The sequence below is a fragment of the Corylus avellana genome, chromosome ca1 (assembly GCF_901000735.1).
Source record: "Corylus avellana chromosome ca1, CavTom2PMs-1.0".
In the NCBI taxonomy this organism is placed as follows: Eukaryota; Viridiplantae; Streptophyta; class Magnoliopsida; order Fagales; family Betulaceae; genus Corylus; species Corylus avellana.
The window spans coordinates 4,424,352-4,450,631 of NC_081541.1; the positions used below are offsets into that span (position 1 = coordinate 4,424,352).

The window sequence follows — 26,280 nt, forward strand, 5'->3', positions numbered from 1 at the left end:
TGGGTCACTTTTTTATATATTTTATATATTATTTTTTAATATAATAATTATAATTATAATTTTTTATTTATAAATAAGGGTAAATTTGAAATTTTAAAAAAAATTAGGGGTATAAAGGTCTTTTACTAAATTAAACGTTTGATTTAACTGCAAAAGCTAACGGTAGGGGGGTATTTGAAAGGAAATGAAAGTTTGATACACCAAAGTGAGAGCTTTTGAACAATGGGGGGGTGTCTGCAAAAAGGGTGAAAGTATAGGGGGTATAAGTGAAGTTACCCCTATTTAATTTTAATCAAATAATGATTTTAAAAGCCACGTCTTTTTTAAAGTGACACAAGAAGAATTTATAGAATTACTCATATTTAACTTGTCAATGCCCTGTTTTCTATTTTGTAATGACATTTAAAAAAAAAAAAATGGCTTGTAAGATATTTTTTTCAATTCAATTTATTAAAATTGACATCTACTTTTAGAGTATGCAATTTTCACATACTAACAATTTTAGCAGGTTTTCTCTAAACTGAGCTAGATTTTTTCATTACAGTCTATTGAACTAACATTTGCATTTAAAGCACACAGTAAACACATATATTTACTTAGTAGTAAACTAGTAATAATGCTAAAAGAGCGAGTTTGTTTGAAAGAATGACTTTTGTTTTCTTTACTTAGAGTACTAGCAACAGTTTCCCTTTGATTTTATCTGAATTTAGGGAATAAAACTATTTTTTGCTTCCCTATGAAAATATATTTCACAATAGCTTCAATTACCTTTCTTTATACCATTAAAATATTATTTCTTTACAAAATACAAGTTTCCTACACACCCTCATTTTTTTATAAAATCTCAATACAATCCCCAATAAAAGACCAGAAGATAAAAAAGGAGAGAGGAAAGAGAAAACAAGGTTAATTTTCTGAACCTACACGAGATGTCCAAAACAAGGTTCTCAGTTATTAAGGGGGTGTTTGTTAAACAACACCCCACCACACCGCACTGTTCATGGACCACGGCACTGTTTATGGATTAAAAAAAAGAAAAAAATAATAATAATTGGTATGGAAAAATGAAAAAGTGGTATTGAGAAGTAAAAAATTGTGTTTTGTAGTGATTTTTTTTATTTGAATAGTAATAAAAAGTAAATGATTGGATATAAAAAGTAAGTGATTTGATATAAAAGTAAGAATATTTTTTTGGGAAAAAAATAAAGTGAATAGTGTGGTGGATGTGGGGGAATGTGAGGGGGTTTAACAAACATCCCCTAAGACAAGCACAGATATTGATTATATGGTGTTAGCTATAAACTGCTGGTTGTGAATTAAGCTGAATCCATTCAGTTTAAAGACTACTGCATATATTCTTTCAAAGCCATTGTCTTTTTTCCGGAGGGGCCAATCTCCCTACAAAAATTTTGAAAAAAATAAAAATTTATAAGGTAGTTTTAAATTTTTTTTGCTCTATGCCCTTCCCTCCTCCTTTCTTGCTGGTTTGTGTTTGTTCAGCATGGAGGCGCAGAGACAAGTCTAGAGGACCGAATTGGGGAATTGCTTAATTAAGTGAGTACGTAGGTGAAAGCATCAATTACATGGTGAGATGTTGAAAGAAATGCGAAATATTATTGGGGCCGGGGGCCAATGGTACGTACGTACCATCCCTTTCTAAATTATATATCATCACTTGTCCGTTTCTTCCTCTCTCATATAGAAATTGAGAGAGAGATACAGAGAAGGTGCATGCATGTGGACTAAAAACAGCAGAAAAAGGTGTGGGAAACCTGCATAGCTTCTGCTCTAACTTTATCTTTTTGATTTATAATATAATTTTTTTTTTTATAAATCATTTTTCAGTACTGACATATATATATATATATGATCACACCATACATGCATACATGGTCCATGTGATTTAATTCTCATAGACTAATATATGCTTGAAGTGGGTGTATAAATAAATGAACCATTTAATAATTGACAACGGCTTTTCAACCAAAATTAATGAATTGATAACAATAATATTCGATTCCAAATAAATGTGGAAGTTGGGAGATCGAAGATAATAAAGGTTGAATCCATAAATTATTATGATAGGTAAGTAGAACTTAACGTATTTGAGTGGTCACAAGGAAATGCCGAGTTGGAAAAATTGTTAATATCCCTTTCCTTCATTACGCTGTGCCTCAAATTTCAACTCATGGATCTACAAAATTTAGGACAGGACAAACTTCACAACTAATTCATTTTTGCGGTCCATTCTTTTAATTTAGACTAATTGACACACATCCAAACAAGTTATAATATTTGAAGATAATCAAATTTGCAAAAAAATAAAATGATATTTTCAAATTTTCTAAACATTATAATTTATAGGGATTCTAAACAAATGTGAAAACTAGTAGCAAATTCTTTAACGTGATTATGCGGATTGACCCGAGGGCCGCCTAGGCCTAGCTCCAGTGAATTAATATTTATTTATATATGTTCACGATTGATTATAGTTTTTTTTTAGCTTTTCAAACATATAGTTTTAAATGTTTGAAATCTTCAAAATTGGTTTGATGGTATATATGGTATGTTCTAGTTTTTCACTTCTGTAAATCTCTTTCAATATTATTAAGTATATCATATTGTTAATTATTTATTATATTCTTATCAATTTTAAATTTGACATTTCATCTTATATAACTCTTGTGTCCCTCTCAGAATAATTTGGCTCTTAAATCACCATTGGGCTTGTAATTAATCATGATTTAATTTTAATCAAATGATGATTTTAAAAGCCACATCTTTTTTAGAAAGGAATTTCTAAAATTACTCATGTTTAACTTGTCAATGCGAGTTAAATGCCCTGTTTTCTTTTTTTGTAATGACAAAGTTTTTTTTTTAAAAAAAAAAAAAAAAAAAATTGGGTTGTAAGATATTTTTTCAATTCAATTTATTAAAATTGACATATATTTTTAGAGTATGCGATTTTCACATACATTTTATTTCAATGAAATCTACAAATTTCGCATACATTTGACTTAAAAAGATAAAAATGCAATACAAGAGAAACGTCAAGGGAATCCAATTTTTGAACTGATTATATAAATTTCTATGGAACTCAACAATCCTCTACACTCTAACAATACTCTGCAGCTGATAATGCATAAATATCCTACCTACTGGTACTGCCATGGGATTAATTATATCAAAATGCTTGTTGATTGAAGAATACATACATCACACTACTAGTATATGCCCAGAGTTTCAGCTGTTATAGTCTTGAAACCTTGGAATTGTATGTTAGTTATTCTTATTTATGTCAATAAATTGTGAGCACAGATGGTAAGAAAGAGGACATGAAAAGCAAGCAATTGTTGTGGTTTAGGGTTTTAAAGCTGTGGAAAAGTACTGAAAAGTATTGTTATAAAAATCCAAAATGTTCATTTCAGCTACTAGTGAAAAATGTCTAAAACTACTAGTGGAGTGCTAGAATTCTGCATATATTGTTTACTTCTATATGCGTGAGGCCTCCATATTTTGTTTATAAAGCTTGTTCCTAGAACTGGTCTGAAATTGCTGAAGTGTAGCTAGCATTGGCATATATAATATTTTTAGAGTCCCAGAAACTTGCGTTTGGTAGAATGATTTTCACAATATGTTAAAGAAATTAGATAATATTGAACAAACAATTTTAGTACGTAGGGACAATTTTCCTCTAAACTGAGTTGGATTCTTCATTCCCAATCTACTGAACTAACATTTACATTTAGAGCACGTAATTATCACATAAATTTTTGGAGCATGTGATCATTTAAGAATTGCATATTTTAAGGATAAATGTTAATTTAACTTAGTTGAAGAACTTTTTTTCAACTAAATTTGAAAGAAATTTTATCATTTTTAGTGCGGATCTGCCTAGTTTTATAGTAGGGGGACACGATGATAGACCCTTTTCCTGTTTTGTTTTCCCCACTTTTTGTTCATGTTGGTTGAATGAAAACAATGATAAAACCCCCCTATGGTCGAAGGTTAGTTTTCTGAACCTACACGAGATGTCCAAAACAAGGTTCTTAGTTATTAAGACAAGCCCTGATATTGATTATATGGTGTTAGCTATAAACTGTTGGTTGTGAAGCTGAATCCATTCAGTTCGAAGACTACTGCATATATTCTTTCAAAGCCATTTTCTATTTTCCGGTGGGGCCAATCTCCCTACAAAAATTTTGAAAAAAATAAAAATTTATAAGGTAGTTTTTAGATTTTGTTTGCTCTATGCCCTTCCCTCCTCCTTTCTTGCCGGTTTGTGTTTGTTCAAGATGGAGGCGCAGAGACAAGTCTAGAGGACCGGATTGGGGAATTGCTTAATTAAGTGACTAGGTGGAAGCATCAATTACATGGTGAGATGTTGAAAGCAATGCGAAATATTATTGGGGGGCCAATGGTACGTACCATCCCTTTCCAAATTATCATCACTTGTCCGTTTCTTCCTCTCTCATCTAGAAATTGAGAGATCCAGAGAAGGTGCATGTCGACTAAAAACAGCAGAAAAAGGTGTGGGAACCTTGCATAGCTTCTGCTCTATCTTTATCTTTTTGATTTATAATATAATTTTTTTTTTTTATAAATCATTTTTCAGTACTAACATAATCATATATATATATATATACACGTCGAATCACATTCTAGAAAAGTCTCTCTAGGATTCTCTCCACCGACTTCAATCTCTATATAACTCAACCTGCAAATAGGGTTTTTCCCACTCTCCACCGTCTCTTGATCTCTGTACGTATTAGGTTAGTTTCTTTGTATCTTTACGTTATGTCAACCTTTTGTATCTTTACGTTTTCTTTGATTACTGAGAAATATATATATGAAATTTTATTGTGTTTAGAGATGGGTTTTATATATTAAATTTTTATTCACTTTGAATTGTTTTCACTTATCTGATTGTCTAAATTCACAACACATATTCTTTAATCACGTGCTCTTACTCTATTTTTCTAATGATTATGATTAGTTGCTGAGGTTTCAGGTTAGTTTCTTTGTATCTCTACGTTATGTCAACTTTTTGTATCTTTACGATTTCTTTGATTACTAAGAAATATATATATATATATATATGAAATTTTATTGTGTTCAGAGATGAGTTTTATATATTAAATTTGTATTCACTTTGAATTGTATTCACTTATCTAATTGTCTAAATTCACAGCACATATTCTTTAATCACGTGTTCTTACTCTGTTTTTCTAATGATTATGATTATGATTAGTTGCTGAGAAAATTTGAGAATATTTTGGACATCTATTTGGAAAATTTCACTATTTCAATCTTTTATTTTATTTCACTCGAAATTTGAACTCTGATTTGTACGTGAGAGTATAATTCGACACAGATCTTGCATTTTTATTTGGTATAATTTATTATGCATCGGATTAATTATTTGGCTAGCTTATTTGGCTAAGGTTTCAATATGTGAAAAGTATGTAATGTAACTCATTAAATGCGCTCTTTCTTTTTACCCTGCGTTGTTCTCTACAGCAAAAAGAAAGTTGTGTTTGAGTTTCAATTTGTGTTGTGTTTTATAGTTGTATTTATGCCTTTGTCAGTATAAGCCCACCTTTGCAATTTTAACATTAGTGTAAGCCCACCTCCTGACATCACATAGGCTCTCAAGTCGCTTCCAGTAAGAGAACATGACCTACTGAATAATGTTTGTGTCTAGACTATAAAGATGCACTTACAGATGAGACCCAAATGATGCAACGCGACGGAATGACCTAATGAATAATGTGTCTGGAGGTTTTGGTCCTTTGGACTCAAAACTTATTATTTGCAAACAATGTCAATCAGTTTGCCTTTGGAATCATGAGGTTAAGCATCCCATCAAGAGAGTTCAGCCAATCAGCCCCAACTGCTAGCATGCACACCATACTTGGAGATTTTCATTTACCTGTGAATGTTTGCAACCTATAGCCCAGAAAGTAAATATGAAGTTGATTGCTGCAGTAAATTTCTGAAGTACTTCTAAATCCAAAAAGTTCTAGCAAACTTTATAAAATTACATTTCAAAGATGATGTCTTGATGGGGGAACTTTGATAGTGCATGGGGCTTACTTCTTCCAAAGCTACCAAACCCATTAATCATCGTTAGATAATAGAAACATCTTGTTTGAATAATGTAGTAAAAATCTCTAAAACAGATTTAATTGATTGAGAATGTTCATAACGCACTTATTTGTTTTTTATTTTTCTTTTTTATCCAAACCCATTATGCCTTAAAATAATACAATGAAAAAACATCCGCGCATTGCGCGGGTTATATGCTAATAATTATAATTGTAAGAAAAATGTTGAAGAGGCACCTCTTAGCTAGATCACTCTCTATTTCTTTCTCGTGAGTGATTTTGTGTTAAAACCTAGAGAATGACGAGAGAGATGGAGATTATTAAGCATTTCACTCACCGGCATGTGTTATCGCTGAGAGATCAAAAGAAGAGAAGATAAGGTTTTATGCAAGCTTGCAGTTGAAGTGAATTATGTGGGTTCTTCCTGCACGAATCATGTGCAAAGCTAGCGCAGGAGTTCCACAACCCCCTTCACTCACACCCTCTTTCCCTCACACCCTCTTTCCCTAGTATACCAAGTAGACAAGTGAAATGGAGAGGATCCTAGCTGGCCCTCTTATTATAGATGCAAATGATTTTCACGTACATTTTAAAAAATGTACGTGAAAATTGCATGCTCTAAAGATATCAGTTTAATAGATTAAATTCAAGAATATTTCTCCAACCAAAATGTACTGAAAAATGTCTTAAAAATCCAAAATGTACGTTCATTTCAGCTACTAGTGGAAAAATGTCTTGATTAAACTACAAGGGGAGTGCTGGAATTCTGCATATATTGTTTACTTCTATATGCGTTGAGGCCTCCATATTTTGTTTATAGAGCTTATTCCCAAAGCTGGTCTTGAATTGCTGAACAATGTACCATTGGCATAACATTTTCAGAAGCTTGCGTTTGGTAGAATGATTTTCATATTTTGAAGTTAAAATCACAATATGTTAAAAAAAATTAGATAATATTGAACTAACAATTTAGCGGGGACAGCTTTTTTCTATATTGAGTTGGATTCTTCCTTCTCAATCTATTGAACTAACTTTTATATTTGGAGCAAATTATCACATATTTTTAGAGTATAAGGATAAATGATAATTTAATAGACTAAGTTTGAGAATTCTTTTTCAACCCAATTTGAAATTTTTTTTTTTTATCCTTTTCATTGTGAATCTGCCTAGTTATAGCAGGGGGTGGGGGAGAACACGATTGTAGATCCTTTTCCTGTTTTGTTTTCCCTACTTTTTGTTCATATGTTGAATGTCATTATATATAATCCCAGTGTGTATGAAGAGAATGAAAACAATGAGAAAACCTGCGGAAGAAGGTGAATTTCTGAACCTACACGAGATGTCACGAAAAATAAATTCTGAAGTCATAAGCACAAATGATTTTTTTTTTTTTTTTTTTTTGTTGCTTTGTGCATGTTTGTGTATGCCCCATCCTATTATTTGAGGCCCTATGTTCTTCCCAAAATATCCTACTTTTTTGACTTAGACATCGGAAGTATTGACTATGACAAATCTCAGAGAGCCAGCTCTCTCGTTGATTTCAGGTATTCCTTGATGTGAATTTCGTTGCTTAAATTTCTGGATCATCAGAGGTTGTCAATGAAATATAATAATAATAATAATAATAATAGTTAGAAAGGTTATAAATAAGTAAAAGAAATAATAATTTAGGAGATAAATGCAAACGTTCTGTAATGGCTAATGGGAGAGTAAACATATTTTTTTCCCTCTCTCATCTATAATTTAGACTTTTGAGAGGGTGTGGGCTAAAAAAAGCAGAAAAAGGTGACCGTGGTGGGAACCTGCACAACTTTTGCTGTATCTTTATCCTTTTGCTTTATGATATAAATGTATTTTTAAATATTCTCTCATTCTTCTGCATGTATGTCTGACATTATATGTAATTGCATGTAAGAAAAATGTTGAAGAGGTACTTCTTAGCAGATCACTCTCTAATATTCCTTTTTCGTGATTTGGGTGAAAACATACCTAGAGAGAAAGACAGAGAGATGGAGGTTATTAAGCATTTCACTCACCAGCATGAGTTATCGCTGAGTGAAAAGAAGACAGAAGATAACATTAGATGCAAAGTATGCTATGAATACTGCGATGAAGGTGTGATGATCTACAGTTGCAGGGAATCTGATTGTAGGTTCACCCTGCACGAATCATGTGCAAAGCTACCGCAGGAGTTGCACAACCCCCTTCTTCACCCACACCCTCTTTCCCTAAAACGCCCAGAAAACAAGTTTTTTGAATTTAAGTGTAATGGTTGTGGCAAAATTTCCTGGGGCTTCAGCTTCCACTGCGACAAGTGCGACGTCAACCTTGATGTTAAGTGCGGTTTTATAAGGCCTGCGATGGAAGAAGGGGAGGAGGCAGTCGTTGTTGGTACACATTTTAGTCACCGCCAGCATCCATGGGTACCCTTGGAGAACATACCTGCCAGTCACATTCGCTGCAGCGTATGTGGAAAATACTGCTCGGACCCGAAGACCTATGGTTGCCTCCAATGTGGCATCTTTCTCCATCCCTCGTGTTTGAACTTGCCAGAAGAGATTTTCCATCCCTTTCATCCATACCACCGTCTCACCCTAAAACCCATCAAGGATATTGATCATTACCACCCTCGCACCCCAAAACGCATCAAGGATGATGATGATGATGCTGTTAAATGCAATGCCTGTCGCAGGGATATCTACGGGGACGAGTACTTCGGCTGCGTCGCCTACTTTTGTAAGTGCTGTAACAATACCAAGACTAGCTTTTGCTTGGACGCCGAATGCGCTAGTGTGATAATGCCTGCCATAACATACGAAGGCCACGATCACCTCCTACTATTCTTGGACATCGATAGAAAAGTTGATGAACTGATCAAGAACTGCAGCGCTTGCAAATCCAGTACTTGTGAATCATATGGTTTCAGATATCTAGATCTGCATTTCGACGACAATATAGGTGATGAACGGATCAAGTGCAGCGCATGCAAATCCACTTGTGAATCATACGCTTTCAGATGTCTAGATCTGCATTGTGACTTCAATCTCCATCTTAGCTGTGGTCCATTACCATATACCATTCAACACAAATCCCACATTCATCCCCTTATCCTTACAATTTGTCCCATTGAAGATGAAAAGGATTGCGAGCCGGACGAATTCTATTGTAATGTTTGTGAGAAAGAAAGAGACCCATTCTTGCCCATTTATTATTGCAAGGAATGTCCTTTTGTTGCCGGAATTTCTTGCGTCATCTCAGAGGTACTTAAGCAATTGCTCATATATCAAATCTTATATATTGTTGAAGATTGATTTCAAAGTAAAAATAATAACTTACAGCGCGCTAGGGAAATAAATAAATAAATAATTTGGCACCACTATGATTTCCTCTTAACAAAATTTTTACAATGGGTTCATGTTGGTGACTCAAATATTTGGTTGGTTCACAGGTAGTATCATTGCTAAAGGGAGAACATGGAGATGTGGAGCTGAGGAATCCTTTTGGACAGTTTGGAAATTTGATTCGCGAGAAACAAGAACTCGTGACCAAGCCGGCTTTAACCTTGTTTGATATTTTTAATTCTTTGAGTAAAGCAGAGAAATCTGAATTGAATCATAATCTTGAAAGAGTTAGTTCTTGGGTAGGGAATAAGGAATTTTGGGAAATAATTACTTCAGAAGATCAATGGACAGAATTTAATTTCGAGGTTGACGAGGCTTACACAAAATTCATGAAATTTGTTGATATTGGCATAGAGATTCCTATAGAATTTCGGGATACAAAGGAAGATGTTCAGATTCCGGATTTCAAGTTTTGCTATAAGCTGCGTCCAGAAGAAGAGGTTGTCGATCTTGAGGATTACAAGATTACTCGAAAGTTGGCCCCTATCTTAAAGGACATGCTTTCCAAACACGGGGCTGTTAGTACTGCTTGGTCCACGTTAAGTCCAAACGTGAAACTTTATTTCTTGCACATGTTATGTGAGTGCATATATAGCATGATAAATACCAAAGTTGTGGATATCACCACAAATGATCTTCTCAACTGGTGGACAATCTTGGAAATCTCAAAATGGGTGGACTTTAGAATTCAATTTGCCTCTGATCATTTGAAGAGAGTTGCACTTGCTCATTTTGGTCTTTCTGCTGAAAAGCAAGGAAGCAACGTCCTTGATCAACTTGCTACAGACATCGAGGCACTAAAAAGGAAACTCGAGCGCTTAACATCTATAAAATCCATCTTAATCAAGAAATGCGCAGAAGCTTCAATGCTGAAGGGATGGAAAGCGGGTGTTGGACTACTGAAAGCAGGTGATGGACTACTATAAGTGTTTTTGGTTAATCATATCCTCTTTCTTCATTCTCAGAATGGCTGATAAATCAAGATTTTATTGTCCTCTTATTCATAGTTTCATGGGTTTCTTTTATCACCTTCATTTGTCGTTTCAGGCGCAGCTCTTCTCAAAGTTCATTTATCTTAACTTTTACAATTTCAAATTTAAACATAGCAGTTTACAATATAAGATATTCTCATACTGAGGTTCATTAGTTATTATTCATCTTGATTACTTGTTTCAACTCAATACATGTAGATAAGTATGCACATATGTTGGATATGCACAACGATTAGTTAGGAACTGTTGTAGGGCTCGAGAGACCTCTTTGTAAAATGGGCAGGAGTGTTTATTCGAACCCATCGCATTTGAAAGCATGCAGGAATATGATCCTCTTCATTTCGTTAGCCATTTCATTTTATTTTCTTGAATTTAACGTCATTTAAAATTTTTGAATGAATTGGTAACATATTCAACACGTAACATTATATACACCATTAAATGTCACAAAATAAAATCTTGACTATAAAATGACTTATCTTCACCGCAAGTGAAGTGGATCCTAGCCCCTCTTTTTCGCAAAGGCATATTTTATTATAGATGCATTTTTAAATGATTTTCACATACATTTATGTGAAAATTGCATGCTATATTTAATAAATTAAGTTCAAAAAAAATTCTCCAACCTAATTAAAAAAAAAAAAATTGTTCATCGCTTATTTACTTGAAAAATGTACACTTCATATTAGCTTAAAAATATATGATTAATGCTGCAGTGACAACTCTTTTACAATTCTTACCTCTGGTGATTTTAGTCTTGTTTCTTTGTTGCCTTTGCATTGTTGCTGAATTTCTGTTAGCTTTCTTCTTAAATAGTGCAGATTTTGCTGCTGCATTTCCTGAGAATTATGAGCCTCCACTGGGTGGTTTCTATAGTTTGAAGTAGTCCATGATTATTCCCCAATAGTTCAAGTAAAAATCATTAAAAATCATATAATTAAAACTTGTTCAGCATTTGAGTATCTGCATGTTTGCCTGCAAAGTTAAATTTCATTTCCTTTTACAATGAAGATGAGATCAATTGTTTTTATTACAATGTTCAAGACCGAGTTAATGACTTTGTCGTTGAGACAGAAAAAACATGATGACAGTTTGAATACAACAATGAAAATGTAAAAAACAATCATTTACACACACAAGAGAAGGAACTTTTATTAGTAATAACAGGGTAATCATTTACTTTACATGATTTGCAATAAATAGCCTTGCAAAGAGGATATAAGCTCCAAATAATTGTTCTGTATAGTATTGAGGTGTCAACTACCTTATATTATATGCTGTGTAATTAGTGTTTGATAAGAGCAACTAAGGAACACTGGAGGCCATGTCTGGGTTGACACGCTCCAGACACGTTACCAATGACACGTTACTAACCTTTAGTAACGTGTCAACAGCCTTGACACGTCACAAACGGTCTGTTACAAAAAAATTGAATTTTTGTAGTGTGATTTGTTGCTCAATTTACAAGGACTATGATGATAATAATCACAACGATTCCAAAGATCGACAGCAGAAAATACGCTGTAAACAGGTAATGAGAAATTAATATCAGACGTGTTAGTAAACAGAAGTTGACTCCGTTGCATCTGAACAACAATTTGGATAATCCAAGAGCAAATTTATTTAAGCAACTTGACTGATCTTGTCAACCAGTGATATTACAATTACCATAAATATTAAAAGTAAACGTCTAATAAGAAGAACAACAATTAGCTAAAATTGAATGTGACAATGGTATCAAATATATATTCATTGTTAAACGACATGTCCTAGGCCAGATCTCAAGGTCACCATCTTGGGCCCAAAGACAGCATGAATGGAAACAGGTAGATCTCTGAACAGGCTGTCTAATGAGAAAAGGAAGAAAAGGTCATAAGCAAAATAACAGAAGATAAGAGCATTCCTGTTACCATTATCAAGTTGAAGTCAATACAACAGGAGAGTATATACCCCCACTTTTACAAGAGCCCAGGGATCATGTCTACCAAAAGTAAAATTTATAAACTTGATGCCAGTCCAGATATTGAAAAAATTTGGTATTGTCACTTGAATGTAAGCTAAAGCATGGTTAAGAGTTATTTTTAAACTACGACCAACATCCCAGTCCCAGCAAAAGGACAAACCTGGTTGTTAATGATCTAGGCATGTACATATTTTCTCTGACTACGACTCGAAGAACATTGAAAAAATGAAACGAAAGAAAATCACTTTAATCAAATTTTACCAGAGATGAACTAGATTTTAGGATATTGGATGCTTTCACAAGTTGTGAATTAGCTTGCGTAGTTGCAGCACTAACATCGTCTGAGACGATAAAGAGCACACATTAATTAATTAGCATAATCATTGTAGAGTATGCCAAGCTTTCAAGAAACCAAGAGTGAAAACTTGAAAAATTTAGTAGATATATGACTATTATGAACACAGGGTTTACGAATCATTGCACCTTGATCATGAACCAGCACGTCCAACCGTGCGATCTCTTGTCTACACAAAATGTAATAGAAACTTAGGTTGCACTATTCTACATTCACGCAAGCATCTAGGTTTCTGGTTGGCTAACCCGATCTTGTCTCAAAGACCTTTAGGGTCTTGACTGGCAATGTTCAGGCAGTATGTACAGTTAAGCTAAGGCAGTATATACGTATTGATAAGCTGGAAGCCCAATGGCCTCCTCCCTTTAGAGACCCACATTTTGAGACTGATGCAGGCAGCATTGAAGACATAACCTAGATTTTTCCGTTATATGCCACGCAAGCCCTGTAATTCATGAAATTTATCTTGTTTCTGGAATCACCTGGGATATTCTAACCAGCGACCAAAGAGCTGAGAGGCATTTGGCTTGACGGGAAGAAAATTAATAATAATAAAAAAATCAAGTCTTAGAAAGAGGAAGTCTACTTCATTTGTGTAGGTGCGTTAACAAGAAAATAAATATTTTTAAGTATCTTCTAGGTACAGAACATCAATTGGTCTCCTTTGACAACAATCCTCTAGAAAACGTCCGCAGTTCACAGAAAGTAGACATTTTATATGTCCCATTTTCTTTATGTAAGCAGGAGTTTTGAGTTTTTAGGATAGACCACTTGTGTGGCCCCCACCAGGAGGAGAAGAGGATATGGTGGGGGAAGAACACATTTTCCTAGCTAGAAATTCAATTAACCAAAGGCTATAAAATCACAAATGAAAATTTAATAATTGAAAACCATTTTTTTTTTGGTTCTCACATTATGCCATAACAATAAAATATAATTATAATCTCTCAAGGCAAAGAACTTACAAGTTTATGAACATAGAATAGTATTTTGTTAATATTATGTATTGAGAGTACAAGTAGAGCAGAGCAGCCAAAGAGTACAAGCAGAGCAGTCAAAGCAAGTGACTTACCTTGCTGCCAAATAAGCATGCAATAGACTCCATAATTGTAGGAGCAATTTAGTTACTAAGTTACAAGTTTATTAGTTAAGCTTTCAGTTGTAAGTTGGTTATTTTACACGTGTTCAAACTGATTCTGTTTTTCATACTAAGCTGAAACAGACTTGGTATATATAGTGTACATGCAATTCTAAATGAGAAGCTAAGTTGATTTTTTCTCCAAGTTTGAGCATTCTTTTCCATTTCCATTATGGTATCAGAGCTTTTTCTCTGAATTCTCCGCATCTTCTTCATTTTTTTTTTCTTCTCCTCTGTTTTCTCTGTTTTTCATATCTCCTTACTGCATTCCTTCAATGGTGATTCCTGCTGCTTCTTCAAATACAACTTTTTCTTCCACAGAAATGGACTCTTCTAGTCCTTTCTTTCTTCATCATGGTGACAGTCCAGGTGCCATGATTGTTTCTCAACAGCTCAATGGAGAAAACTACAATTCATGGAAAAGGGCGATGATGATGGCACTCTCGGCCAAAAACAAGCTGGATTTTGTTAATGGCACTCTGTCGAAGCCCTCCAATCTTGCTGATTCCACTGGTTTGGCATGGACTAGATGTAATAATATGGTTCTATCGTGGTTATTGAACTCAGTTTCAAAGGAGATCGCCACAAGTATCATCTATATCGATGATGCTTCTGAAATGTGGAACGACCTTCATGATCGTTTTTCTCAGCACAATGGGCCGCGTATTTTCCAGCTCCAGAAGGCTATTTCTTCTCTGTCACAGGAAAATAGTTCTGTAAGTTCCTATTTTACTGCATTGAAAGGTTTATGGGATGAGCTGGATAACTATCAACCAATTCCTACATGCACCTGTGGAGCTTTGAAGATTATCGTGTCTTATCACCAGCAACAGCATGTTTACCAATTCCTGATGGGGTTGAATGAGAGTTATTCCCAGGTTCGAGGACAAATTTTGTTGATTGATCCACTTCCCTCTATTAATAAAGTCTTCTCCCTTGTTATTCAAGAGGAAAGGCAACGATTGATTTCTTCTTCCAGTTTTTCCTTCAATCAGAACACTACTGCCTTGCTTTCAAAGGCTGTTCCTCCAAATCGTTTTGCTGCTAATAGATCTTATCAGAATCGTAAGGAAAAGCCCATATGCTCTCATTGTGGTGTTCCTGGACACACTATGGAAAGGTGTTATAAGCTTCATGGCTTTCCCCCTGGTTACAAATTCACCAAAGGAAGGAATGCTCCACATTTTGCTAGTCAAGTCTCTAACTACACTATTCCTCAGTTGCCTATCACCTATGAACAATGTCAGCAGCTTATGGACATGTTCAAGCCTCCAATTCCAGAACTTGAATCTTCTGTCCATCAAGTTCCACTCTCCAGTCAGATTTCAGCAGATCCTATTCAAGGTGACACTTCTACCAATCTGACAGGTGCAAGTAATTTCTCAATTACCTATCCATTATCTCTCTTAGATACAAAACATTCAGTTTTTGCATCTTCTACTTCTCTAACTCAACAAAATTCATTAACAAATTCTGTCAAAGCTCCTTGGATCATTGATACTGGAGCTACAGATCACATGATCTGTTCTATTTCATTTTTCACCACTTTCACTTCTGTTACTTCAAAAACAGTAAGGTTACCTAATGGACAGCATGCATCAGTTACTCATGTTGGCACAATTAAGATTTCAGAATCTTTTACATTAACTGATGTGCTTTGTATTCCTTCTTTTTCATTCAATTTGATATCTGTTAGTAAGTTGGTTAAAAGCTTACAGTGTTGTTTCATTTTCTTATCAAAATTCTGTTTCATTCAGCACCTTACAAGTTGGAGAACGATTGGTGTGGGTGAAGATGCTGGAGGTCTATATCATTTGCTGCAAAATCCAGTTTCTGTTTTACCTTTGAATTCTGTAAATTTCAGTTCTTTCAAGTTTAATAATGCAGTCACTAGTTTGGCATCTACTAGTTTTTTTGTTGAATCTGTCAATGCTAGTTTGTGGCATTTCAGATTAGGACATCCCTCTGACTTGCCTTTAAAGATGCTTAATTTCCCCTGTAATTCCTCAGCTTCTTCATGAATCCAATAAAACTTGCAGTATTTGCCCTTTGGCTAAGCAACACAGATTGTCTTTTCCCCATAGTTCTTCTGTTTCTAAGCAACCTTTTGATTTAATTCATTGTGACATTTGGGGCCCTTTTTCTGTTAAATCCATTAGTGGTTCTTCTTACTTTTTAAATTCCAGAAGAAGAACTTGCTGTTCAGTGAGTCCTAGATGAACTCATCTCCAGCTCGTGGGCATCATAACTGCATAATAATTTGTGAAAGTTAAGGGGTGGAAGTTAAATATTTGATCAAAGATGACTGCTAAAAATATGTATAGTCTTTATGCCTGTGTGTGGGCGTGCGCGATCAAATAATTGCTCAAGCTTCGCTGACATTGCTAAATATTGCCTAATCGATCTGTCCTAGAAATAAATTGACATTCTCATGGATATCTGTGGAGTTTTAATGTTTGCATTGTGCAGCCCAATTTTAGCAAAATATTAGGTGAAATAGTTACATAATTGATGATACCGGCAGTGAGGCTGGCCATGTGTAACATCATCAATGCTTGCTTCATCCCATAACAGATGAACTTAAAAAAAAATGAATTTACATAAATTTACTTGGGTTCAAATTTGGAAAGGAAAACATTGACAATTTTGGGTTCTGCCAATCAAGTCAAATTTTTTTATGTAATAACTTCTTCCAACTTCATAGGTTGTGAAATCTTATGCACTTCCATTTTTTATTTTTACAAAATTCAACAAGTTTATCAAAAAAATATAATTACCTTCGGGCTTCAATGCACCTTAAGGGTGCGTTTGGCATTGCAATTTCATATAAACAAAAAGTACAATTTTAAATTAAATCGCAAAAATTTACGTTTTCAAATCATAAGTAAGAAATTGTTTTTTTGAAAATACACAATTTTAAAGGTTAAACTGCAACTTTAAAAGTCAAACTGCAATTTTGCTAAATGCTTAACTGCATTTTTAAAAATCACATTTTTAAAAATAATACATTTTTAAATCGCACTTTCTAAAATCATAAACTCAAACGGACCCTTATTCAGTATCTTGAGACTTTAAAGTATAAACCAAACAAGGCGAATACCAGTTACAAAAATAGAAATATGGAGATGCAGAACTAGCCAAGTTGTGAAGAGACAACTATCTGGATGGAAGAACTTCATTAGGAACAAAAGGAGCATACTTTGTATCCCTCTCAGTTGCAGCCTTCTGAAATTCTTTAAGAACCGACTGGAAATTTGCGAGCTTATCAGCGATCTTCTTGGCAGTCTGCAGTTTAATGAATACATGTCAAGGCACAAGAAATGAAACCCAACTCCGTCCATCCCACCACCAAAACAAAGGAAATGGATAACTAATAAATGACTCTCTCCTAACTAAACAGACATTCAGATTGAAGGAAAGGTACATAAACATTAAAAGATCCAATTTCTTTTTTTTTTTTTTTTAATACAGTAGAATAGGGTGGAAGGAGAAGCATGTGTAGGCGAACCAAGAGAACAACACAGAGAAAGAGAGTTATCCAATGATGAAGTGTTAACTTCTAAAATTATATTAAATATGCACTTACACTAACTTCCTATTAATAAGATCCTATTAATTTTTTTTCATAAAAATTATATTAAAAGGCAATGACATACAAAAATGCAATACAAGAAACAGGGGAGTCCAATTTTTGAAGTGATTCTATAAATTTCTATGGATCAGCTCAACAATCGTCTACACTCTAACACACTCCCATTTCTTCTAAATTTGGCATATTACATAGGACCATCCTTGTCCTTCAGAAATACTTTTGGTCACAATTCGTAAGTTTTTATTTTAAACGTTGAAGAGAAACTGAGTTAATCGAGCAGCTATTTTCTCAAAGCTTTGAAAGCATAGTTTTAAAAACTTTTGCAGTGTTAACGCAAAGATAAGCCCCAAACATTTGAACTGTTTTGACTTTTGATCCTTCTCATCCTTTAGCAACTGAAACGACCCTAATGAACAAATATCAATTAATTCGGGATGTGATAATACTGGAATCGTTTCCTCGTTTATATATAGTGAGGAGAACAGAGTGTGTGATGTCTGCGCGTGTCAGTACGAAAGAAAGTGTGCGCGTTTTGAGTGCAGAATAGATGTTTGGTGTAATGTGTGTGTGAGATGTTCAGACTGTTCAGCCGTGTGTCTTGTGGGTTGGGCAATTTTAATAGAATGTCTGGCATTAATGGTCAGTGAGCTCGGCATGTACAGCTCCTGCTACAGATGGGCTTTAAAATTTGATATGGGGATTTTACTTCTTGAGGCTGTGAGCATTCATTTTCTTCAACCAGGCCCATTCACATATTTTTGAAGCATTGATTAAAGCCAGAGCCCAGAGGGAAAAAAGACATGTATTGTTTTTAAAATGAACTCACGATAGAGTCCTGCCGAAAATGTCAATTATTTTCCAAAAACATAAAAAAATATGCCTCCATGACAATAAAGGGACCTCCAACGCCAGAGAGGAGCCCTCAACGGCCATGGAGGTCCAACCTCCATGGCTCCATAGCTCCATGTACTTGAGGCCTTCTATGACCACGAAGGGACCTTCATAAGCCTCACAGCCAAGGAGGGGGTACGCATGCAAGGAGGCAACATTATCCTCCATGCCCACCTAGGCAATTGCCAATTTTTTATTTTAATCATTTTTGTTTTCTTGTTCAATAATAATAATTATAATAATAATAACCAATGGCTAGTTGAGAGTGTCTTGTCAACACGCTTAAAGATGAATGTTTGATAGACTTATAATATCTGACATTATTTAATAATGAATCAGGCCGCGTGAATCTATTTGACAAAATCGAAAATCTATGGGTTTTATGATAATGGATTAAAGCATAGTATCCTGTTTCTCAAAAAAAAAAAAAGAAGATGTAAATGCTTGGGCCTTGTTTGGGAAGCAAGATTTTCCAACTCAATCTCAAATTTTTTCTAAATTCATGTTTGGCAATTTTTTAAACTCAACTCAAAAAATTTCAACTTAACTCAAAAATTTTCATTCCAATTAATAAAAATTATAAATAAAGATTGAAAAAATAAATAAATAAATTTAGGGTAGCCGAAACAATCCAGGTGGTGGCTGGGCGACCCCAAGCCCAACTGGGGTGGTCCGACCACCCCTTAATATTTTACTATTTTTTTAAACTTCTTATTATTATTATTTTTTAATTAAATTTATAATATATAGAATATTTTATTATTATTTCTATCAATGGGACATATGTTTCATTTATGGCCTTAGGATCTCTCTAAAGAGATCCTAATTATTAATTGGATATTCTCCAATCCAAAATGGACCGGAGAAAAGCCTCTACCGTGTTTGACCTACATTCCTTCGTGGGCCATAGGTCGAATAATGAAGGTTGTTGATAGAGGACAATTTTCAATCATATTTGCTTTAACAAAAGGGACATATATAGCGATTCTGACATCATATGGGGACATAATTAATGGCATTGGAAAGCTCATTTAGAGGGTTACAAAGTCATATTTCATTAAGTTTTTATAATTCAAATGTTTACCGAGTTAAAATAGACCGTAAAAAGAAAATTGAAAAGCTGTACAAAATTGCTCGTCCGTAGTTTATGTTTGAACAAGCTTTAAAACGAGTTCACAAAATAGCTCGTTCAATAACTCATATGAAGTTGGTTTCGAATGAGTTATTTATAGATGCACACGTTTAAAGTTGGGTTAGAACGAGCTGCTGTATGAATTGAGAATTCAAGTAAGAATACGAGGAAACCATAGTTAGGTTCAAAAGAGCCTCTTACACGTTCAGGCAAGCTCCAATAAATTTTTGTAAACAAACTTTTATTTGAGCGTTTTCTTAGGTTCAGGAGTCTAGGTAGTATAAATATATGTAATGGCTATCTATAGCCTTAATTTATTATGTTATTTTGACCGGTTATCAATGAAAAACACTTTTAAGAGTGGTTTTCTTTTCTATCCACATTAAATCCTTGATTGATTATTAGTTTTAAGAAGAGTTGTGATTCTTATCTTGTTTGTCTTGGCAAACTAATCACGACACGCTGCATTAATTGATATCAAAGTCAAGTTGCACTGCATCAATTATTTAATTGTTGATGGAGATCTTGTGGGCTAAACAACAAAAAAATTCGTCCAAAGCGCGTTAACTAGCAGAGCAGGAACGTTAGTAATTACTACTCTTAACTATCAGCAAGAATATTTGCCTTGTTTGGGAAGCAAGATTTTCCAACTCAATCTCAAATTTTTTCTAAATTCATGTTTGGCAATTTTTTAAACTCAATTCAACTCAACTCAAAAAATTTCAACTTAACTCAAAAATTTTCATTCCAATTAATAAAAATTATAAATAAAGATTGAAAAACTAAATAAATAAATTTAGGGTAGCTGAAACACTCCAGGTGATGGCTAGGCCACCCCAAGCCCAACTGGGGTGGTCCGACCACCCCTTAATATTTTATTATTTTTTAAAACTTCTTATTATTATTTTTTTAATTAAATTTAAAATATATGTAATATTTTATTATTATTTCTATCAATGGGACATATGTTTCATTTATGACCTTAGAGAGATCCTAATTATTAATTGGATATTCTCTAATCCAAAATGGATAGAAGAAAATCCTCTACCGTGTTTGACCCACATTCCTTCGTGGGCCATAGGTCGAATAATGAAGGTTGTTGATAGAGGACAATTTTCAATCATATTTGTTTTAACAAAAGGGACATATATAGCGATTCTGACATCATATGGAGACATAATTAATGGCGTTGGAAAGCTCATTTAGAGGGTTACAAAGTCATATTTCATTAAGTTTTCCTAATTCAAATGTTTACTGAGTTAAAATAGACCGTAAAAAGAAAATTGAAAAGCCGTACAAAATTGCTCGTATGTTGTTTATGTTTGAACAAGCTTTAAAACGAGTTGACAAAATAGCTCGTTCAATAACTAATATGAAGTTGGGATCGAATGAGTTATTCATAGATGCACTCGTTTAAAGTTGGGTTAGAACGAGCTGCTGTGTGAATTGACAATTCATGTAAGAATACGAGGAAACCATAGTTAGGTTCGAAAGAGCCTCTTACACGTTCAGACAAGCTCCAATAAATTTTTGTAAACAAACTTTTATTTGAGCGTTTTCTTAGGTTGAGGAGTCTAGGTAGTATAAATATATGTAATGGCTATCTATAGCCTTAATTTATTATGTTATTTTGACCAGTGATCAATGAAAAACACTTTTAAGAGTGGTTTTCTTTTCTATCCACATTAAATCCTTGATTGATTATTAGTTTTAAGAAGAGTTGTGATTCTTATCTTGTTTGTCTTGGCAAACTATTCACGACACGCTGCATTAATTGGTATCAAAGTCAAGTTGCACTGCATCAATTATTTAATTGTTGATGGAGATCTTGTGGGCTAAACAACAAAAAAATTCGTCCAAAGCGCATTAACTAGCACAGCAGGAACGTTAGTAATTACTACTCTTAACTATCGGCAAATATATCAAGGATTTAATGTGGATAAAAAAGAAAACCACTCTTAAAAGTGTTTTTCATTGATAACTGGTCAAAATAACATAATAAATTAAGGCTATAGATAGCCATTACATATATTTATACTACCTAGACTCCTGAACCTAAGAAAACGCTCAAATAAAAGTTTGTTTACAAAAATTTATTGGAGCTTGTCTGAACGTGTAAGAGGCTCTTTCGAACCTAACTATGGTTTCCTCGTATTCTTACATGAATTCTCAATTCACACAGCAGCTCGTTCTAACCCAACTTTAAACGAGTGCATCTATGAATAACTCATTCAAACCCAACTTCATATGAGTTATTGAACGAGCTATTTTGTCAACTCGTTTTAAAGCTTGTTCAAACATAAACAACAAACGAGCAATTTTGTACGGCTTTTCAATTTTCTTTTTACGGTCTATTTTAACTTAGTAAACATTTGAATTAGAAAAACTTAATGAAATATGACTTTGTAACCCTCTAAATGAGCTTTCCAACGCCATTAATTATGTCCCCATATGATGTCAGAATCGCTATATATGTCCCTTTTGTTAAAGCAAATATGATTGAAAATTGTCCTCTATCAACAACCTTCATTATTCGACCTATGGCCCACGAAGGAATGTGGGTCAAACACGGTAGAGGATTTTCTCCGATCCATTTTGGATTGGAGAATATCCAATTAATAATTAGGATCTCTCTAGAGAGATCCTAAGGTCATAAATGAAACATATGTCCCATTGATAGAAATAATAATAAAATATTCTATATATTTTAAATTTAATTAAAAATAATAATAATAAGAAGTTTAAAAAAATAATAAAATATTAAGGGGTGGTCGGACCACCCCAGTTGGGCTTGGGGTGGCCCAGCCACCACCTGGGGTGTTTCGGCTACCCTAAATTTATTTATTTATTTTTTCAATCTTTATTTATAATTTTTATTAATTGGGATGAAAATTTTTGAGTTAAGTTGAAATTTTTTGAGTTGAGTTGAATTGAGTTTAAAAAATTGCCAAACATGAATTTAGAAAAAATTTCAGTTTGAGTTGGAAAATCTTGCTTCCCAAACAAGGCTAAGTAAAGTTTCCTAATAAAAATTTAACTTGGACAAGAAACTTGATTCAACTTTTCTAAAACGACACTTTAGCTGTATAACATGACAAAGTTTGCAAGAGAGAATTTATGTTAATTAGCTGTTAACTAACTTGTGAAGTTAGTCTATAAATTAGGGTTGCACTTTATTAAATTAGTAGTTTGTAGAAACGATGCACTAGCTGTTCGGTACAATATTGTACCGAAGAGCTAGTTCATCGTTTCTACAAATTACTAATTTATTAACGTGATATTGTACCGAACAGCTAGTTCATCGTTTCTACAAACTACTAATTTATTAAAGTGCTGCCCTAATTTATAGACTAACTTCACATGTTAGTCTAGTAGACGTGCAAATTTATGGGGTTAAAAATTGGTCAACAATTGCGGTAGTGTTTTCAAACAACATGGTTTTTTTATGGTATTGTTCACAATAAAAATAAAATAAAAATAAAAAAGAAAATAATGATTGGTATAAAAAAATTTTTAAAAAAAATGGTATTGAAAAGTGAAAAAAAAAAAGTTTTGTAGTGATTTTTTTTTATTTGAATAGGATTAAAAAGTAAATGATATATTAGTTAAAAAATGCCGGTAAGAACTTTTTTTTTTGTAGTTATTGTATTTGGGAAGGGGGGTGTTGTTTAACAAACAACCCCTATCTTGCGTGCCTTAACTCAATAAATAAATAAATAAATAAAAAATAAAACATTTTACCAGTTAATTAGAGCACTCTTTGCTGCCCCACCAAAACTATTTTTTGATCATTTTGGTGAGACAATTTAGCAAAAGTGGTTTAAATATTCACTTTTCAGACTCACCATTTTAACCAAAACAAAATGGTGAGTGAATAGTACTCACTAAAGACAGTGAGTACTATTCATTCATCAAATGAATAAAAAATAATATAAATTTTTTCTCTCATTCCCTTTTCTTTGAAATAGTTATATATATATATATATATATATATATATATATATAAAGATGTATTTGAAAAAAGAATATTTAAATGGAATAGTGAAAGTTGATACTTAAAATAGTGAGGCTGCTAGGGTGTTTTAAAAAAGTTGGTAGTTAAAATAGAGAAAATATTACGTTTGATTATTTTGGTGAGTAAAATTTGATAAGGCTGCTAAGAATGCGCTTAGAACTTGCACCACTTTTTTAATTTTGTGTCCAATATTTAAAAATTGAAATTGTCTTATTCTAAGTATTTGAAATTGTTTATGTAACTATCCGTCAATAATTTTGATCTTGCCTAACGAAAGAAGGCCCACATGCGCCCAAGGCCGACTCGATATGTTTTGGGTGAAAAGTTTAAACGGATAATTTTTCTTATATTTAAATATTAATTAAATAATATTTATTTTAATAGTAATATTATATTTTTATTTAAAAATTATTCTTTTTGCTTTTTGGGATGCAAAATTTATTATTGTCCAAAATTTTTGTTGCTCAATGCTTCTCACAAGGCCAAAAAAAATTTACCCACAACCTTCAAGAATGGAACGTTTAAGATTGGATTTTATGTAATAATGTCTTTATTATTATTTGATTCCCTAATTAATTGTTATCAATTTTTTAAGCCTTATATATTTTGCAATGTTAGATAATCAAATGATATTAATGCATTTTTTTTTTAAAAAAAAAAAGTAGGGGGCCTTAATTAAAGCATATATATTGACCACAATTAGGTAATTAATTGTTTTTTTATGAAAATTATTTTATTAGGATTCATTAATTGGGGCACTTTTTGAAATTACTTATTTACCATGATTAGATGGCCTTAATTAAAGAATATGGACAGTAATAAGGGCTTTAATTGCTTTTTACAATTTTTTTTAATATTTATTAATTAGAAGCCTTATTAAATTGGGGCCTTAAACAGCAGCTTAATCTGCATGGGGGTTGAGCTGGGCACTGCAAGTGAATTTTTAGGAGAGATGAAAAGTTTAAAATGCCCTCATTTTCCCTACATATATTAAAAAATAAAAAAATGGGGGACCCAGTGCGTTGCACGTGGGCCTTTTTTATTCGAGAAAATTGAAATTGTTAAGAGATAGGTTACATTGACAATTTTAGAAACTGAATAGGGAATAATGAATATTGTCAATTTTTAAACCATAAAGGCAAAATTAAAAAATATGGTGCGATTTGAGGGGGTATACACATTTTTTTTTTTTTTTTCTAGATAAATGGAGTGTGTGTTCAAAAACCTAAATCTCAAAAATACTAGAATATTGACTAGATATTTAGATTAACTACTAAATTCATGATCCTTTCTCATAAAACAATTATGAGAAACTTCACAAAACCTGTAACACCCTGGTCTCATATTGGGAAAATGAGAAGAAGCACACATAGAGTATATGGTGTATGAAGATAATCATGAGTGCTAAGTCCCACATTGCCTAGTTATTAGGTGAAACTAAGATTTATAATGAATTCTAAGGAAAATCTAAATTGACTAGTCATTTTAGGGTAGTAGCATAAATGTGGTTAGCGATTTATTCTAGGTCCTTACAAAACCCCTTTGAATTTTTACGCGTTTTACGCCCTCAAAATTCAAAAACTCTTTATAAAATTGATGTGGCTTTTAAAATTACCATTGATTTAATGAGAATCTTAAAAGCCATACTAATTTTAAGAAGACACAAAACAGACATGAATTTTCCCTATAGCTAGTGCCCATCAAAGGCGTACACGAGCCATATGGCCAAACTTTTCATACACAACACACTATAGATACATATACACTCCCTTCTCTAAAGGGGAATATGTTCCTCTTCATTTCAAGTTGTTGGCATTTCTCAAGGTCATCCAGAGATGCAGGGTGCAATCACCAACACATTCAAAGAAGACCTGGCCTGCTAGCTGGCTTAGGGGTTAGGGGTTAGGGGTGGAATTTTTTAGATTTAATTTTTAAATTAAATTAATAAAAATAATAATATGCTGACGTGGCAAAATAGTGCGTTTAGTTTGGACTGAGGTTAAACATTTGAGGGAAAATATAACATTAGGGGTTAATTTGCCTTTTCGATTGACACACGAAAAAAAAAGAGTTTTAGGAGTTTCCTGTTTTAGTGCGTTGACTTAGGGATTTATAAGATATTTACTTTCACCAAACAAGTATTTTTACGTTGATATCATGTCTCTCGCACAAGTGATAAAATTGTTGAGACCTGATTGTGAGAGATCGATCGGCAAGAAGCAGTTTCATCTTACAAGTTTTATTTTATCATTTATGGTGCTTTGACAATTGTTGAGCTAGTGGAGCATGCACTTAATCTATCCAAGGGTAGAAAGACTAAAGAGAAAAATAGGGAAAACTTTTGTAAATTAGCTGGTAACTAACTTGTGAAGCTAGTCTATAAATTAGGGCTGCACTTTAATGAGTAAGTAGTTTGTAGATGCGCTGAGTTTGTTGTAGACGTGCCAATTTATGGGGTTAAAAATTGGTCAACACTTGTATCGTGTGCAAATGGAACAAGTACACTTAAAGAGCATAACTATTGTTTTTGGCTTATCTCAAAAAAAAAAAAGAAAAAAAGAAAAAAAGAAAAAAATAATCTATTATGTTTGGCTCTACAAAATAGATAAAAGGAAAAAATATATATTTTACCACTATTGGGTAATGGATCGACCACAAAACCACAATGGCCCCCAGGATCAAGCAAACCCATCAAAA

General features: G+C 33.4%; 2 protein-coding genes across 2 annotated transcripts; both read left to right on the plus strand.

Annotated features, from left to right (window-relative positions):
* Positions 1–4,673: 4,673 nt before the first annotated feature.
* Positions 4,674–10,794, plus strand: LOC132187350 (uncharacterized). Its single transcript, XM_059601643.1, has 3 exons — positions 4,674–4,772; positions 8,101–9,367; positions 9,556–10,794. Exons 2-3 carry the CDS (start codon positions 8,117–8,119, stop codon positions 10,432–10,434), a joined length of 2,130 nt encoding a protein of 709 aa, XP_059457626.1. The 5' UTR covers positions 4,674–4,772; positions 8,101–8,116; the 3' UTR covers positions 10,435–10,794.
* A 3,434-nt stretch (positions 10,795–14,228) lies between these two features.
* Positions 14,229–15,974, plus strand: LOC132167750 (uncharacterized). Its single transcript, XM_059578774.1, has one exon. It carries the CDS (start codon positions 14,229–14,231, stop codon positions 15,972–15,974), a length of 1,746 nt encoding a protein of 581 aa, XP_059434757.1.
* Positions 15,975–26,280: the final 10,306 nt, after the last annotated feature.